The sequence below is a fragment of the Prionailurus bengalensis genome, chromosome B2, assembly GCF_016509475.1.
Source record: "Prionailurus bengalensis isolate Pbe53 chromosome B2, Fcat_Pben_1.1_paternal_pri, whole genome shotgun sequence".
Taxonomy (NCBI): domain Eukaryota; kingdom Metazoa; phylum Chordata; class Mammalia; order Carnivora; family Felidae; genus Prionailurus; species Prionailurus bengalensis.
Window position 1 is genome coordinate 43,340,993 of NC_057349.1, and position 18,411 is coordinate 43,359,403.

Consider the following 18,411-nt stretch of genomic DNA (forward strand, 5'->3'; position numbering starts at 1 on the left):
TGGTCCTCATTTTACAGGGAAAGCAACCAGAGACCAGAGAGGTAAAATGGCCATTACAAGGGCCCATGGGTAATAAATGGCTGGGGGACCCTGAGAATCCGGCCTGCCCCTGGAGCAGTGTTCCTCATAGTCAATCACATCACTTCTCTGATATCAGCAAAAGCTACATTGTACTGAGTGCCTGCTATGTGCCAGGCACTGTTCTAGCCCCTTTATGGGTATTCGTCATTTATCTTTACAAAACTTTTGCTTTTATCGGGCTCATTTTCCACATGAGAAAAATGAGGCCCAGAGAAGTTAAGCAATTTGCCTGAGGCCACACGGCTAGGTAGCAAAGCCGGGACTCCAACCCAGGCAGTTTCACTTTGGAAGCCCAGCTCTTCAGGGCCTTGTCCTGTGCCCTCTCGCGGACTCAACTGTTTACCCTTAAAGCCCCAAAGCCCTCCCTCCAGCCTGGCTGAGCACCATGAATGAAATCTCTCTGTTCACCTGCAGAGGGCGCTCTGAACAAGTTCAGCACACAGGTCTTCTTGAGTACACCGGGAATTATCAGATTCATCTGCTATAACTGTGGGCACAACACCGTTTCCTGCAAGATGCTAGGTAATCCAAGATACTGAACTTAGGATCAACCTTCCCTATTCTGGCCTTTGCGTGTGGAATCTGGCATGCTCTTAGAACTGATTGCCTTATTGGGTGTTGTATGTAAGCGATGAATCACAGGAATCCACCCCCGAAACCGAGAGCACACCATATACACTGTATGTTGGCCCAAGTGACAATAAATCATATTTAAAAAACATTATTTGGGATCCTGAAAGAAAAAAAAAAAGAATTGATTGCTTTTATTATTAATAACTACCAAGGGCTCTTTGTTTTTGCTTGATAAGGTAAAGAGAGAAGGGCCTGGAAAATGCATTTTCAGTGGACTATTTGTTTGGATTTGTTGTTTTACTTTGCTTTATGCCATCATTCGGTCAGACTTGAAACAATGTGACCATTTCTTCACAATCAGCGTGGGCCCAACATGGGTAGATAGAACCAAATCTAAGACAGATAACAAAGGGCCATGGTGGTAATATTGTCCAGTTTTCTAAGCACTATGATTTACTGAGATTTTACTGCATAGCTTACTGTCCCATTTGAAGTTTGTCTTTGTGAGAAATGTGTATCCAAATATTAATCTCACCGATTTCGGTAACTAGACTTGAGAAGGCTACTTACTATCCAGGATGTTAAGTACATTCAATGCAGTTCCATATTTATACCATATTTTTTATATGCCTAGAAGTGGGCTGGCTACAAAATACATTCTGTTTCTCTAAAAGGCTAAGTAAGAAATAGTGTTTCATTCATAGAAGCATCTTTGAAGGTTGTGATGTGGTCTAATGACAATCAGAGATGATGAACTGCTCTAACTCCGGGGTTAGTAAACTACAGCCCATGTGCCAAACTCAGCCCAATATCTGTTTATATACCTCTCATGAGCTAAGGAGAGTTTTTAACATTTTTAAATGACTGAAAAAAAATCAAAAGGAGGACAGTATCTTGTGACATGTGAAAATAATATGAAAAATAGTATTTCCGCGTTCCTAAGCTCTATCAGAACATAGCCACGTCCGTTCATTTCATGTTGTCAGTGGCCGTTTTCACTCCACAACAGCAGGATTGTGACACAGACTCTATGGCCCCTAAAGCCAAAAAGACTTAGTATCTAGCCTTTTACAGACAAGTTTGCTGATCCCTGCTCTAACTGATGACAATTTCTCTCCATTCTATTTTTAAGAGATCGTATTTCAAATGCATTCATCTCAGACAAGCACTTAAGTTTCATTCTGGGATGTAAAACAGTTGGCTTCTCATAAGAAAAAATTTTTTGTACATATTAGTGGGAAAAAATATACATATATGCTATAAATATATACATATATATATGTATATATATATATGTATATATATATGCGCTATGACTAGCTTAGGATCCCAACTGACATCTCACTTCAGAGATGACCATGCCACTGAGCAAAAGGGGCCCATACAATAAAACCAACATGCATTAAGCATCCAGCAGGCCCTGTCTGTCCCTGGGGTTGGGGATACACTGGAGAAAGAAAGACAATTCTCCTGCCCTCATGAAGAGGCCTTAGCTGATTCTAGGGTCTCTCCTGGCAGTTGAGTGTTGACCGTCTTTTTTCTAATGAGCTGAAAAGGGGATGGACCTCCTCTCTCCCTTTCCCTTTATTTCTGCTTCCTCACCTCACCAAATCCTCACTTGAGAAACAGGTTAATGCTTCTGATTCTTCTGATCTTTGTGTGCTGGCTTGTCTCGTCTCTGCTAATTAAGCAAATGATTTTTAGAGGTACACAGGGTCTGGCTTAGTCATTAAAAGACATCCCTTGGGATCTGTGGTTTTGAGACAAAGGTCCTTATGATTGCATCTGGAAAACAGTCACCAAAAAGGGAGACTGGCTTCTCTTTCTAATGCTTCAAGAGGCCATTTAATGAGCTCTTACTCAGTGTCAGGCACTAGGCTAAGAAGTATTATCTTCAATGATAGCCCCATGAGATCAACATTACGATCATTAGTTTAGAGATTTGAGAATGAAAGATTAAATATCCACATGCTTCTCTGCATTTCCCAGCTTCTACCTCTCAGGCAGATTGGGGCCATGTGACTGGATTCTGGCCAATAGGATGAGAGGGTAAGTGATGTAACCACTCACGACCATGGCTTTTAAAAATATTTGGTAGGGGGCGCCTGGGTGGCTCAGTCAGTTAAGCGTCCGACTTCGGCTCAGGTCATGATCTTGCGGTCCGTGAGTTCGAGCCCCGCGTCAGGCTCTGTGCTGACAGCTCAGAGCCTGGAGCCTGTTTCCGATTCTGTGTCTCCCTCTCTCTTTCTGACCCTCCCCCATTCATGCTCCGTCTCTCTCTGTCTCAAAAATAAATAAACGTTAGAAAAATAATAATAAAAAAATAAATAAAAACATTTGGTAGGAACCTTCTTACTTCTTCTCTGCTGAAGGAGCCTTGGAGGTCCCGTACTCCAAAGGCTACAATATGGAAGGGGGCCATACTGCCCCCTTGGACTTTGCTGGAGTGAGGAATAAACTGCACTCTGCTCAGCTACGGAGATTTTGTGGCTAATCTGTTACTGCAGTGTGGCACAACCCAGTGGTGTGGATTAGAACGCAAGTCCCTCTGACCCCAAAGCCCATCCTCTCAGCCACCGTGCCATCCTGTCGTTGGTACTGAGGCGGCTTCTCTACTTCCCAGAGGGTTGAGAAAAGGCACTCTTGTTTTACACTGTTGTGAGAGATCCCTCAACACTTCTTAAACTCATGAATTCGGAGTGTTTCCCAATTCTGGCAATGTTCCAAATCCTGCTTACACCCAACGCGTTCTTGCTAGTTGACTGACCACATACTGCGCCATGTTCCATTATCTGTTTCCCCTCCTGACCTCTTAGCACAGCCATCTATGCACTAGGGTTATTTTAAATAATAACCAGCTCAGGTAAAGCGCTTTGAGACCCTCATGGGATCACGGAGCTTCTGCTGAAAGGCATTTTTGAGACTATGTAGTTTCACCCCCTCGTGAGAAAATGGGAGACAGGCTTGCCCAAGGCCATACAAACAAGCCCTATAGACAGGTGGCTAGAGTCTGGTCTCCTGCCTCTCAGTTCTGGATCCTCTGAACCCTGGCCATTCTACAGAGGTGAGAGGTGAGGCCCAGCATGCCTCAACAGCAATCGCCAACGCTAATCCCGGGGCTTCCCTGTTGAGCATTAACTGGGCCGGTCTTGGGGAAGAAATGGAAGTGAGTCTCATTTAGAAACTACTGGAGACTTCCTGAATTCCTTTTGACACCAAATGCTTTGTGGGACCAAATACCAAATATGATTTAAAAAAAAAAAAAAAATGGTTGGAGTGTTTGCATGCGGTTTTTTCCTTTAAAAAATAAAGCTAAGGGGAAAAAGGCTACCACAATGCCTTGGCTCTCTGGCAGCTTTTACAAACAGTGGTGTGATGAAAAACACATGGCAGAGCGGCATTCAGTGAACAGTTATGGGGGGTTTGCTGCCCCCTAGAGAATCAGAGAGGCAGGCTGCACTTCTCCTGGGGCCTCCCAGATCCAGGCAGCGGGAAGCCAGCAGGGGCTTGCGGCTTGTTGTGGGTAGAATAGCAGGTCTCCCTTTGTGGTGCCGAGGTCCCGGCTAGGTGGCATTTACTGGAAGGTAACTGGGGCATCTGCCCCCGTCTAACCCATAGAAAGGCATCTAAAGGACACTCCTCGGGGCTCTGGAGGGGTTGATGGTCTCATCGCTACGGCCTCCATCTTGGTGGAGTTCGGGAGACAGGCATTGCAACGGTTTTGAGTTTCCGCTACTTGGGTGTGGTGGGTTGTCGCATCACTGACGCACAAAAGAGCATGGAGGAAGCAGAACTCGGGACAGGTAATGGGGGTGGACAGGGAAGAGAGGAGGCAGCGTCTGCGTCCAACCCTGCTTAGCTCTAGTTGGATCATGGAAATTTTTTAGAAGGATGAAACGATGACGAATCTGATGACGGTCCTCCCGTGGAAGAATGTACACGTGCACTGGAAGAGTGTAACTCCGGGGGTCTTATGGGCCCCGTTGGTCCCACTATGGATGTAGACAGGAGACCCCTGAGTAAGAGAAACAGCCTGGAGAGAGGCACAGCCGGTTGAGGCGGAGGGACCCTGGCTAAGGTGAGCATAAAGTGCAGGAGGGGCCCTCGGGTCATCCTTTCACACCGAAAGGGAACATCCGAGGGGGTCACAGCACACGACTGAACCAGGAGAGCAAGCCGCAGCCCCCCGCAGGCCCAGCCCAGGGCTGCATACCTCCACCCACGGGCCTGGCCGAGGACCCGGTAGGACCCGCTGCTCCCCACCGCTTCCATTTCGCGTTCCCCACTGGCCTTGACGCAAGTGGTCACTCCTGAGTGTGGGTCTCACTTGCCAAAGAAAATAGCTTCGCCCTGGACATCCCCTCCTGGGTCTCCCATGCAAAGTCTAAACCCTGTCTAGTTATTGCAAACAGCATGTATTGTCTCATGTGGGATTTCAAACCAGCACCAGTGAGGAGATGGGAGGCCCGAGGGAGGGGGGTGGCCCCTGAGCCTTCTCGGGACCCTTTCAGCAAAGTGGCTGGCTGGTGTCCTGAGAAGGGGGGTATGGCTGATTTAATTAATGAGCTCATTCAAGGTCTACACTCAGCTGCTTCCAATGGGCTTGAGGCAGCTTTCCGCTCTCAGTGTGAAAATCAACTGTCCTAGGGGCGCCTGGGTGGCACAGTCGGTTAAGCGTCCGACTTCAGCCAGGTCACCATCTCGCGGTCCGTGAGTTCGAGCCCCGCATCGGGCTCTGGGCTGATGGCTCAGAGCCTGGAGCCTGTTTCCGATTCTGTGTCTCCCTCTCTCTCTGCCCCTCCCCTGTTCATGCTCTGTCTCTCTCTGTCCCAAAAATAAATAAACGTTGAAAAAAAAAAATTAAAAAAATCAACTGTCCCAACGTGAATGACAAAGAACACCCTTTAGGAGGAATGTAGAAATGTTAAGGCTTATTCAGAGCGTGACTGGGAGTTTTAATTTAACAGTGACTTGTTAGATGCGTGACCTTAGGCAAGGTACTCAACCTCTCTATGCCTCAGTTTCCCCAAATGTAAAATGAGGCGACTGGTGGGGCGCCTGGGTGGTTCAAGTCAGTTAAGTGTCCAACTCTTGATTCCAGCTCAGGTCATGATCTCAGGGTCGTGAGACGAGCCTGCTTGGGACTGTCTCCCTCCCTCTCTCTCTGCCCCTCCCCCACTCGTTCGCTTGTGCAAAAGCTCTCTCTGTCTCTGTCTCTCTTTCTCTAGATACACTTAAAAAAATGAGGCAACTGTAGCATCCATTTCGCAGGGCACACAGTTAGGGCTATACAAGTATTGATAAATAAATACAACTTTAAAATAAATGCAAGATGGTGATTTCCAGTGGTCAAATCACAGTTATTTTATGTGCTAAGTAAATACTGAGGTCCTTCGTACCTCTCTGTCCCCAGTTCACTGCCTCTGCCTTAGCTCAGCCACCTGGTCTGTCTTCCATGGGCTGATACCAAGTAGCTCCTCCTAATTGAGTTCTCCACCTCCAGCTTTTCCATCCTCTGCCCTCCTGTCTCCCCAGCCCCGACGTAAGCCTGAAAATGGGCTCTAACCACTTTCGCTTCAAACTCCTAAGTGGCTGTCCTACAGGATGGAGTCTGTGCCTTGCCTATAGAAGTCTTTTTCTAGTTAAAACAAAACTGTGTGATTGTTTGAATCCCTGATTACAATGAAGTATAGCCAACAAGTCTAGTTTCCATCGATTTTCAGAATTCACCTTCCTTCCTTTATTCCTCTTTTACAGCTTGTCTACCCAAGCCTACAGTCAGCCCTCTGATCTCCTCCTTACCATGTCCCCTGGGGCTCACTTCAGACCAGGGGTCAGTCTAGGGGCACTGGTGGCTTAGTGGGTTAAGCATCTGACTCTTGCCTTGCAGCTCAGGTCGTGATCTCACGGTTTGTGAGTTCGAGGCCACATCAGGCTGTGCGCTGACAGCATAGAGCTATACAGCTTACTTGAGATTCTCTCTCTCTCTGCCCCTTCCTCACTCTCTCTCTCTCCCTCTCAAAAAGAAAAAAAAAAAAAAAGATTAAAGAAGAGGAGTCAGTCTTTTTTAATCCTTGAATATGGGCTCCAACCAGACCTCGTCAGGTTTGTGACTCCTATTCATACTTGGGTGTGGTTTTAAGTCACGGGGTTACCGCTCTCCTGGCTTATTCACATTTTGTCAGCCTCCCAGCTCTCGTTCTAAAATGGGGGAGCCTTTGCCCTCGGTTGGGGTCTTTCAGGCAAAGTGAACTGGAGAGGAGTCATTTAGGGGGACGGAGAGGGACACCCTTCAACTGGAGAGGACTCACTTAGGGCGACAGGGGGGACACCCTTCCCGGCGCTCTCCTTAGGAGGCATATCCTGTTCACAGGGGTATCCACCCTTGGAGTTGGACTTTGTGGAGCAGTTTTGAGATTGGTAGCCCTCTGGGGTTGAAAAGAGGCTCTGGATTGATGCGGCTCCGCTGGACATCTGCCTCCTCAAAGCTAACGCCATGCTTTTTCTAGTTCCAACACGGACCCACCCCGGCCCATCATCAGCTTCGGAAGTAAGCAGCTCATTACTTTTCAGGAGTCAAGGTCTCCTCCAGGAATTCCTCAATCTTATTGACGTCCGTCTTCACGTCCCCGTTGAAAGTCAGGAAGGGCGGATGCGTGCCAGGGGCCAGGTTGTGCAGGTCGGCTGGCTTTCTGCAGAGAGATCGAGATTCAGGAGGTGGCTTACATCAGGGCGCCTCACCTTCGGGGCAACCTGCGACTTGTCAATGACACTCCCTGGGCCGTCCAGCCTTTCTGTGGGCAGAACAGACGTGTGGTGGGGGGGTGTAGGGCAAGGGAGGGTGGAGACAGCTCTGAAGGGATGTGGTGTGACAGCGAGTCTGTCCGGTGGAAGTCACGAGAGTAAGTCAAGATGAAGGAACTGAGTCCTACCGAAAAATCAGCAAGGAATGGCAGGTGGCCGTCCAAATGAGCGCCAAGATGTTAACACCCAGGGCAGAGGCTGGGCTTTGCTTTCAAAAGTTCCTTCACCCTTCAGCTTAACAAAAATGCACTGTACAGAATCCCAAGCTTTAGCATTTTAAAAATTAATGAATCCAATCACACTTTTATGCTAAGAAAGATCTTCTGCACCGTTAAGGGTATGGGCCACAGGAGAGAAAGTGGCCTTGGGCTGGCCCGGGGGCCCTGATGGTGCCAAGGGTGTGTTTCCATGCTTCCACCAGCTGGCGGAAATGCAAGTGAGGGAGGAGGACCAGTCGATGCAGGGGGTGGTGGATGGGGTGGGCATGAGGCAAGGAAACAGTAAGGGAGGGGAGGGACAACAAAAGACACTTCCCTGCGCAGGGCTGAACATCCGAGTCACCCCAAATGCTCCCGCAGAGCACACAACACTTGTGGGAGTGGAAAACACGAGAGGGAAGAACAGAAGAAAAGTACACAAGGGCGAAGAGGAGTCTGTAATGAAACAAATTCCTGGCGGGCGTAATCAGTTTGGGAGGGGACGGGAAGAATTTCAATTAGGGTGCTACTCCCATATCATTGCCCAAACACACATCCTCTCCAGCTGCATTGTGTGACACTTGGAACTCCTTAAGGCGGCTGCGACCAGAAGTATTTTTAAAATCTCATCTACTTGGTCCCTTTGTTTACTTGGTGCGTGTCCCTCATCTGGACAATGAGAGGACATTCTTTACCTGCTCCTCCTGTTCTCCAGAGCTGACACAGGCAGAAAATGCTTGGGTTCCTCCGTTGGGAGGGGAAATCTCTACCCATTGTATTTGTCAGCCACTACCTCTCTGTGGCTTAAGGATACAGAAACTGGGGAGCCTGGGTGGCTCAGGGGGTTGAGTGTCCAACCTTGGCTCAGGTCATGATCTTGCGGTTTGTGAGTTCGAGCCCCGCGTCGGACTCTGTGCTGACAGCTCGGAGCCTGGAGCCTGCTTCGGATTCTGTGTCTCCCTCTCTCTCTGCCCCTCCCCTGCTCACATTCTGTCTCTCTCTCTCTCTCTCTCTCAAAAATAAATAAACATTAAAAAAAATTTTTAAAGATACAGAAATTATTTTTTTTTTCCTGTGACTCGAGAGAACAATGGCCTCTGGAGTCTGGCATCGCTGAGGAGTGCTGCCTATAGCTGTCACTGTTCAGGTGGACTTGGCCAGTGACCTGCTGGTCAGTTACGGTCCTCTGTCCTTGTTGACCCTCTTCAGCATTTATGGATGACACTCGACATTAGCATTTAATTCCATGTCACCAAGTCTAATTTATGGCCTATTTAATATAGATCAGCCCTCTTTTTCTGACTGCATCATCAGTTCCACAAGGGAAGGAATGATGCTAAGAACAGTCTGTGGGTGTTGCTCCTGATACGAGCCAGGCACAATAGTGGATGTAAATGCTTTCCACGGCCTGCCTCACTACATCCTCACAGTTACCCTATACAAGGCAGTGCTCTTATCCCTATTGTACAGATGAGGAAACGGAAGCTCAGAGAAATGAAGGGCCTTGTTCAAGGTCACTCAGCCGATAACTGGTGGTGCCAGGACAAGAAATTCATATTCACCATATCATACATTTAAAAGGTCCTTAACTCTTTGCTATATACATGTTTTCTTTCTTTGTCTCTTGTTTCTTTCCTTTTTTTTTTTTTTTTGCTTTTTTTTTTTTTTTGCTTTTTTTTTTTTTTGCTTTTTTTTTTTTTTTTTGCAGTAAGAAAGTTTCCGTATCTTTTGGACTGGAGTTCTGATATTGCCTGGCCTACCTCAGTGGGTGTTGGCAGGGTCAGATAACAGATATGAGACAGCAATATAAGCATCTGAGGAATGCCTGAGGTGGCTTCCTTTCCCATTCTGATCCCCAGCCAAACCTGCAAGTGCACTTTCGCAGATGATAATCCGGGGGAGGGGGGGCTGAACACCAGTCTGTCCATTCAGGAAGGCGGGAGAGCCTCCAGGAGGCCGAGGAAACATGCTAGCCAGGGACTGGAGGCCAGAGGGGACGGGGCAAAAGGCAGTCCAACCTGACAGAGATGGAGAGGCCACCGAGAGAAGCATCGGGAAACAACATTGGGAGGGGCCGAAGATTAGACAGAGAGCTGCAGCTACATTTATTCCGCAGATGATGGGAAGGATCAGAAGGTTTTCTGAGTGGGGGAGCCACATGATTAAAGAACTATTTGGGGAAGAATAAGATTCGGATAATATACAGGATGGATCAGAAAAAAAGAGAACCCGGAAGGGAGAAGTCCAGTTGGAAGAACAAAGAAACAGTCGGGCTGGCAGTGGTGGGACCTGAACCACTGCTTTGGGCTTTGGGAGCAGATGAGAAGGCTCCAAGGTGAGCAACAGCACAGAGGGACAATGCCTTGCCTTTGGCAACTGATTGACAATGGAGGTGGCAAAAGAAGGGAGCTGGAAACTCTCCAGTGCTTAGACGACGGAAGAACCCAGGAATTCAGGAGGGGAGCCCAACTCAAAGGAGGAACGACAGATAACAATTTTTGACACATAAATTTTATTTATTTATTTATCTTTTAATGTTTGTTTATTTTTGAGAGAAAGAGAGAGTGCTTGAGCAGGGGAGGGCCTGAGACAGGGAGAGAGAGAGAGAGAGAGAGAGAGAGAGAGAGAGAGAGAATATGAAGCAGGCTCCACGCTGTCAGCACACAGCCTGACATGGGGCTCGATCTCACAAACCTGAGCCGAAGTCGGATGCTTAAGCGACTAAGCCGCCCAGGCGCCCCTCAATTTTAAAGTGATAATAGAAAATGCAAATGGAAATATCTCTAGATATTTCTAGATGGTAGGGTTCTGGGTGTAGAATAATTTACACAAAGGCAACATGGAGAATATGCTAAACTGGCCAGGGAAGAAGGTAGAGGTGGATGATAAACGCTCAGAGAGTGAGCCTTGAGCTCATTGATAGGACAGGCGGAAGACAGGAAACAGGATGTAAGACTGAAATGCGTGTGGCTCCAGATAGTGAATGATGCCTGGTATTTTTAACAGCCATTAAAACTGCACGAGTGACTCTGCGTCCCACCCTATGGTCCAGAAGGCTCACACTAAGGAATTCTAAAACTGGGGACAAAGCGGAGGAAATGGTCAGATCCCAACACCCCCTGGAAATTCAGCCTCTTACACCTGAAGTCCCGCTAGGGTCCGCCAGGATGGGGCACTAACACTACTGGAGTGGCTGACTCCTGGATTTTTAGATATGCGTGCCCATCTCTGTGCCACTCATAGTTGCACATCCAATATCCATTCCTTCCTTCTTGCTACTCAAATCTTGTTAATTTGGGCAGAGAAATGTGCAGTCCCGGGTGTCTCTCCTGTAAGTGGGGGAGGGTCCTGAGACACGGTCTGGCCAATGAGGTGTGAGCAGGAGGCTGCTGGGAGCCATGGGCAAGCTGTGCCCCCCCCCCCCCTTAAGAGAAAGATCTCTGGTCCTGCAGCCAAAGGTACCCCTCATTAATACAGCATTTTTTACCTTTTCAGATCCACGGTGGTGACGTTGAACACAACTCCTTTCAGCCACAGGATCATAAAGAGACGCTGAGAGAAGGGACAGTTGCCGATGCTTTCCCCATCGATTCCGGCCTAGAAAGAAGAGAACCAGAGTCTTGAATCGGCATGTACATGTTAGCAAGAAGGAATATACAGAGGACTTACTAAAGCCCTGACCAGTCTAACTTCAAAGGGCAGTTGCCCTATCTTACTGTTGTCTTCCTAGTATCTTTGCAGGGCAATGCCTGGCACGCGGTAAGGACTCAATCAATACGGACTGAACTGAATTTGAGTTCCCAGTATGGCAAGTATGTACTCATAAATTTCTGAAACCATAGAACCATCTCAGGGTAAAGGGAGACCTTCAACATCACATAGTCTAATATAAATGATGTTAGACCACCAACTTCTGTCCCCCCAAGTCATCATCTAGTTCGTGTTTGAATCTCTCCACTCACCAACAATTTATATCTCTCAAAGCAGTCCATTCTGAGGGTACTTCTAACAATTAGAAATACTTTTCTTTGGCTATACCAAACCCAACTATGTTCCTCCCTGGTTTACTCTGTTCTATCCTTTGGTCGTTGCTCCATGGTTATGTCATGAGTACAAATACCTCAGACTTCAACCCATCTCTTTATATCCAGACAGCAGACTCAAGATTTTAATCAATAGCCCCTTTAGTACTGGTTCTTTACCTCAGTGTCAAGAAGCCATTCGTTTGTTAAACTATTCTTTTACTCAATAACTGTATATTGGCTCTCGATTATGTGCAAGGCACTGGAGAAAATTACACAGGAGATTAAAAAATGCATTTGGTCAAGGAGCTTATGGCCTTCTGTGGAGTTGGCTGGTGGATAAGGCAGGAACACATATACAGTAAAACCTTGGATGGCAAGTAACCTGTTCTGAGAGTATGTTCTGCAAGACGAGCAAACATTTCTAATACATTTTAACTTGATAAATGAGTGACGTCTTGCCATACGAGTAGTACGTGATGCTGAACGTCACATGATCACAACTGAGCCCATGGTTCTCTCTGTCTCTTCTTCTCGTTGCAGGATTGTGGGTGATCGGCTCCCATGCCGGATGCTCAGTCTCAGGCCAGCGTGTGGCAGAAAATCAGTGATGTTTCAGAACGTTGGAAGATGCCCCCAACTGGCACTAGTGTATGTTTTGTCACTTCAAAGCACCTATGCACGGTTCTTTGCGTTTCTACACAAGAGGAAGCTCAGGAATGTTTTGCTTCATTGTAGGTCAGGCTGCCTGCGGATATAGCCCCTTTCCTCTGCTGCCTGATTGCCAGTTACATTAAATACAGTATATGACAAGTGTTTATTAATACTGTATTGTAGTCTACATCCAAGTGAGCGTATACAATGGCCCCCATGCAGAAGAAGATTCCATTGAGCCAATAGATAGCAGTGATTCCATTAGTGATAGTGAAAGACGTCCTACACAGTAACCCTCCTCTCTCTTATCTCCCTCACACCGGCCAGGAAGGTTTTCAAAGGAAAGCGCAGGTCAATTTGTTTATTTTTCTTTATATTTGGTATTTTCTTTATTATTTTGTATTATATTACAGTATCGTAATCGTTTTTATTTTTTTTATTTTATTATTTTTTTTTAATTTTTTTTTTCAACATTTATTTATTTTTGGGACAGAGAGAGACAGAGCATGAACGGGGGAGGGGCAGAGAGAGAGGGAGACACTGAATCGGAAACAGGCTCCAGGCTCTGAGCCACCAGCCCAGAGCCTGACGCGGGGCTCGAACTCACGGACCGCGAGATCGTGACCTGGCTGAAGTCGGACGCTTAACCGACTGCGCCACCCAGGCGCCCCCGTAATCGTTTTTATACGAATATTTTTGGGTTGTGGAACCAATCATCTGAGTTTCCATTATTTCTTATGGGGAAATTTGCTTTGATATACAAGGGTGTTTCTGGAACGAATTAGGCGCGCAAACCAAGGTTTTACTGTATAATGATAATAACAGCATTACTGAGTGTTTGCATAATTCTGCTCACTAGATCTCCCTTTCTCAGTACCTTCCTCAAAATAGCATGGCTTTTTTGTTTTTGTTTTTTAATCAACTGAAAGGCAAGTTTCGCTTTATTTCTGAGCGGGCTACAGAGACGTGAATTTTATAAGGAATTCATTTTCAGCACATCCATGAACAAACAAAAAGGTCGGGGAACCGATCCCTGTGTGATTCGTTTCCACCGAGTGGTTTATGGGCCCCTGACATGGTGCCTAGAGGGGGAATCACCCACTCACTCCAGTTTGCTAGCAGCCGCCTTGGAAACCACGGCCCCAAGAGGTGGCTGGAGTGCCTTCCTCCAAGGACAGGGAGGGCCAGGGGAGTGAAGGCCCCCGGGCTTCCCGGCAAAGCTGCAAACAATCCAAAGGTCCCGGGATGGGGGCTTATTAAGACTTTTTTCTAAGGGAGGGAGAAAAAAAAAATGCACTCCCAAAATGCAACGCGAATTTTCCCCTTTGAGGTCTGTTCAGCTGTGGCATTTGGGTGGGGAGGGGGTGACGCCGTCTTTCATACATGAGAGCCTAATTGTGTGCTTATTTCTGCCTCGCAAACTGCTCCCAGCAGAGGCTCAGGTTTATCGCGGAAAACTGGCGCCTTTGACGGTGTTGGTTGTAGGTAATTGCTATGAAATTACAGTTATTTTACCTCTCTCTTAACGACACCAAAAGCCCCATCCCTATTCAGTTCTCACTTTTCCTTGGTGCTGGAAACGGACCCACTCCCGAGCAGCTGAGACACCATGGGCTCCGTTATTCAAAAATCTGAAAGGTGGGAGGGCACAGCGTGGGCGCCACACCTACCCACAGAGCTAAAGTTACCGATAAAGCCACACTCCGACAGGCAACGGTGAATTTAATAACAGCTTGGTTCGCTAACTTGCGTTTATGATGTCAGCCCCCTAAGACCTTCCCAGGAAGCACTCACTCAACGGGTACCTGGTTCCTGGTCCTTTAAGACATCCTGACAAAGGAACTGTTCCCTAGGGCCGGTTACACTATAAGTGACAAGAATTAAAAAACAAAACCAAAAGTCATATCCATATACTGTCACCTGTTTTAGCTCTGGTGGGAATGCGGAGGGGCAATGACAGGGAATTGAAGGAGGAACCAGTAAAATATTGGAATTCTTACTGGCTGGACAGAAAACTCATGTAATGGTAACAACTGATGTCTGCGTTGTCGGGCACTATTCGAAATGCTTCACATATAATATGAATTCACTTATTTCTCATGAGAAGCCTATGTAGTGGGCTATTATCACCCTTTTGCAAGATGTGGAAACTGAGGCACAGAGAGAGGAAATAACTGGCCTAAGGATCCCTGGATTGAACCCAGGCCATCTGGCTCCAGATGCAGGGCTCCTGCCGCCACGCCTGTGGTCCAATCTGAAGACCCAGACAAGGTTAACAGGGTGGCCCCAGGTCACAGGGCTGCAGGTGACAGTGCTCAGGCTGTACGCACGCACCCCACCCTTCAGTCCGCGTGCACGCAGCTGTGCTGGAGGGTGCACAGGGTCCTGGCCTTCGCAGATCCCCCCATTTTCACTAGTGTCCTAAACTATGATACTGGGCCCGGTAAATGAAAACTGCCAAAGAAGCAATAAACACAACATGGGAGGATTCTCAGCTTCCTCTTTCGTTTTCTTTTTTTTCCTCTCTTTTCTTCTCCTTTCTTGTGGGAAGAACACCGAACACGAGATCTAGCCCCTAAGACATCCAGTGGACAATACATTACTGTTGACTACAGGCACGGCGTTGCACAGCAGAGTTCCAGAGCTCATTGATCTTGCTCACCTGAAACTTTATTCCCGTTGAATAGCACCTCCTCGTCTCCCTCTCCCCCACCCTGGGCCCTGACAACCGCAGCTCCTCGCTTTGATTCTATGATGTTTACCATTTTCGTGACCTCACAGGAATGAAATCATGCAGTAGGTGTCTTTCTGTGATTGACTTAACTCTCTTAGCCTTATGTCCTTGAGATTCCTCCCTGGTGTCAAGTTTTCTGAACTTCCTTCTATTTCAAGGCCTCTTAAAATAGACTTCACAGTTTCTTTAGGCATTCATCTGTCCTTGGGCATTTAGACTCTTTCCACCTCTTGCGTGTTGTGAACAGTGCTGCCCTGAAGACAAAGGTGTTCTACTGTCTCTTCAAGATCCCGGTTTCAATTCTTCTGGATAAATATCCAGAAGGGAGACTGCTGGATCATAGGCAGTCTTATTTTTAGTTTTTGGAGGAACCCCATACTGGTTTCCACTGTGGCTTCTCCAAATGCACTCCCACCAACAGCACGCTTATGTCCCGATTTCTCCGCATCTTCCGCAATGCTGGTTGGGTCAGTGGCTTTTTTTGATGGTAGCCATCCTGACTGATGTGAGGGGATATCTCGCTGTGAGTTTGATTTGCATTTCCCTGATGATGAGTGACACTGAGATTTTTTCATATACCGGTTGGCTATCTGGATCTCCTTTGGAGAAATGTCTACGCAAGTTCTTAGGCCGTGTTTCAATCCGGGTATTCGTCTTTGTTGTTGTTATTGCTGTTGTTTCTGTTTTCCTACTGAGTTGTTCAGCTTCTCCCTTTCCTCTTTGGCAGCTCACCAGTTATGCGGCCCAGATAAACCGTGGTTAAACTCATGGGTTCAATGAAGGGAACTTGTGGCAACCACTCAAAACACAAACAGGGAACAGCCAGGTGAAACTCAATGGGACTCCAGGCCCTGAAAAGTGTGAGGGAAAATGTGATGGATGGCCCAAAGAGGCTCTGAACAATGAGGGCAGAAGGCAGGCACAAAAGCAGTGTAGTAAGTTAAATAATGCCCCCCACACACACACACTGAATCTGTGTCCTTCCAAAACCTGTAAGTGTGACCTTATTTGGAGATAGGGTCTCTACAAGAGGAAATTAAGCTAAGATGAGGTCATATTGGATTAGGGCGGGCTCTAAATCTGACTTATGTCCTTATAAGAAGAGAACAATTTGGCCACAAGATATGCAAGGGAAGACTTCATGTGGAGACAGAGGTAGAAATTGGAGTCCCTCATCTACAAGCCAAGGAACAACCAAAGATTGCCAGAAACACCAGAAGCTAGAAGAGATGAGGAAGAGAATCCTTCCCTAGAGCCTTTGGAGAGCATGTGACCTTGCTGACATCTCGATTTCAAACCTCTAGCCTCCAGAAGAATTTCTGTGTGTGAAAAGCCACCCAGTTTACGGTAATTTGTTATGAAATCCTAGGAAACCAGTGCAAGCCAGAGAGTGTCAGGAGAACAGGGTACCACTGACGGCAATCTTCCCAAGTTCACAATTCTGCTTTGAATTTTTTTTAAATGTATCATTGATTTTTGAGAGAGACAGAGAGAGAGGGAGACACAGAATCCGGAGCAGGCTCCAGGTTCTGAGCTGTCAGCACAGAGGCCTACACGGGGCTCGAATTCACAAACTGTGAGATCATGACCTGAGCCTAAGTCGGACACCTAACCGACTGAGCCACCCAGGCACCCCTCACAATTCTGCTTTGCCACTAGCCTAGTGCACATGCACAAAATCACCAGCCAACTATGACCCCAAAGTACTTCCTATTTCCTATAGTGAATGTATTTACTATAAGTTACACTCTACTATATTATATGCTATATATAATAGAACTTACATAATATATAATATCGCATAAGATAATAACCGTATAATGTAATTATGTAGGTTGTATGAATATACATTATGTTATGTGCCAGGTAAGTCATATTATATACTATGAGATATTGCCTTTCATATAGTCTCTCCCTGTAAATGGTGAGCTTGGGTCCTCCCAAAACATGGGCAATGTTTTATTTACTTTGTCCTCAGCAACAAGAAGTGGCTGCATGTTGAGGGGAGGGTGGTACTACTCCCTTTTTTTGGCTTGAGTAGCTCAAAATTCTGATGTTGGAACTCTGAAGAGTGTCCTGAGGAAGAAGTTTGGGCTGTATGACACACTATAGCAGGAGATAATTGTTTTAAACCCATCTCTGCCTCTAATTTGCTGTGACCTTGAATAATGCAGCCACCTTCCTCTCCGCCTTCACCGTCGCACTCACAAATTCTTATAGTTTTATAAATTTAAGTGACTAGTGGAGATTTATTGAAGATAGCAATTCTCAAACATTGTGGTCTCAGAACTCTTTTTAAAATAATTTGTTAAATACTTCTATATTTTTGAGAGAGACAGAGGATGAGTGGGGGAGGGGCAGAGAGAGAGGGAGACACAGAATCCGAAGCAAGCTCCAGGTTCCGAGCTGTCAGCGCAGAGCCCCACACAGGGCTTGAACTCACGAGTCTTGAGACCATGACCTGAGCCGAAGTTGAATGCTTAACCAACTGAGCCACCCAGGTGCCCCAATGATCTCAGAACTCTTAGATGCTTTTAAAGATTGTTGAGAATCCCAAAGAGCTTTTGTATTTACTGTATTATAAACGAAAGCTAAAAAATATTTTAAATACTTATTGATTTAAACATAACAGTAATAATAAGAAACATACTGTATGTTAAAATAAATAACATATTTTAATATAAAGGAAGTATTTTTTAAGAAAAGAAATTGAGTGAGAAGAGCAGCATTGTTTTATATTTTTGCAAAATCTTTCATGCCTGACTTAATAGAAGCTGGCTTCTGCAATCTTTTGTTTTTGGTTGAAGTATAAAACGAAAATCTGGCCTCCCTCAGATATGTAGTTGGAGACAGGAGGAGTAATCTAATAGCTTTTTCAGATAATTGTGGGCATTTTTCTTTAATGCCATACCGAAACTCGAGTGATAGTTTCTTAAAACCGAGTTGATAGGTGGAATTTGAAACCCTATCAATGAAGTTCTTCTGTTCCACTAAACCCCATTCATCTGTCTTGCACTATGAATGGATCTTTCACCCATGAATGATTTTTTAACATCACAAATTCGTCATTTGGAAAACAGCATTTCACCGAGTTATGCAGATCTTCCAAATGCTGATACGTTTCATCACACAATGTCAAAATATTTCATTCAGTAATATCACCACTGAGCTCATCGGAGAAGTTTAAGAGAAGTGGTCAAGTGCGTGGTAGCAGGTTATCGGTTTTCCAGTAGTCTACTGTTCTCTCGAAAGCTTGTGTTTTATCACTGGCAAGAAATACTGTCAGTTGTTATCCTCGAAATGACAGGCTCGTTTCATTGATTTTCCAGAGAACGTCTGGGAAACA

At 46.2% G+C, this 18,411-nt stretch overlaps 1 protein-coding gene across 1 annotated transcript in view; it reads right to left on the reverse strand.

Annotated features, from left to right (window-relative positions):
• The window catches only part of CLIC5 (chloride intracellular channel 5), a 103,883-nt gene that overhangs the window by 36,760 nt on the left and 48,712 nt on the right, over window positions 1-18,411 (reverse strand). Inside the window, exons 2-3 of the mRNA XM_043591579.1 lie at window positions 11,143-11,252; window positions 7,221-7,346 (exon numbers count right to left, since the gene is read on the reverse strand). Of these exons, the coding sequence (XP_043447514.1) occupies window positions 7,221-7,346; window positions 11,143-11,252 (236 nt within the window). The remainder of the gene's footprint in view (window positions 1-7,220; window positions 7,347-11,142; window positions 11,253-18,411) is intronic.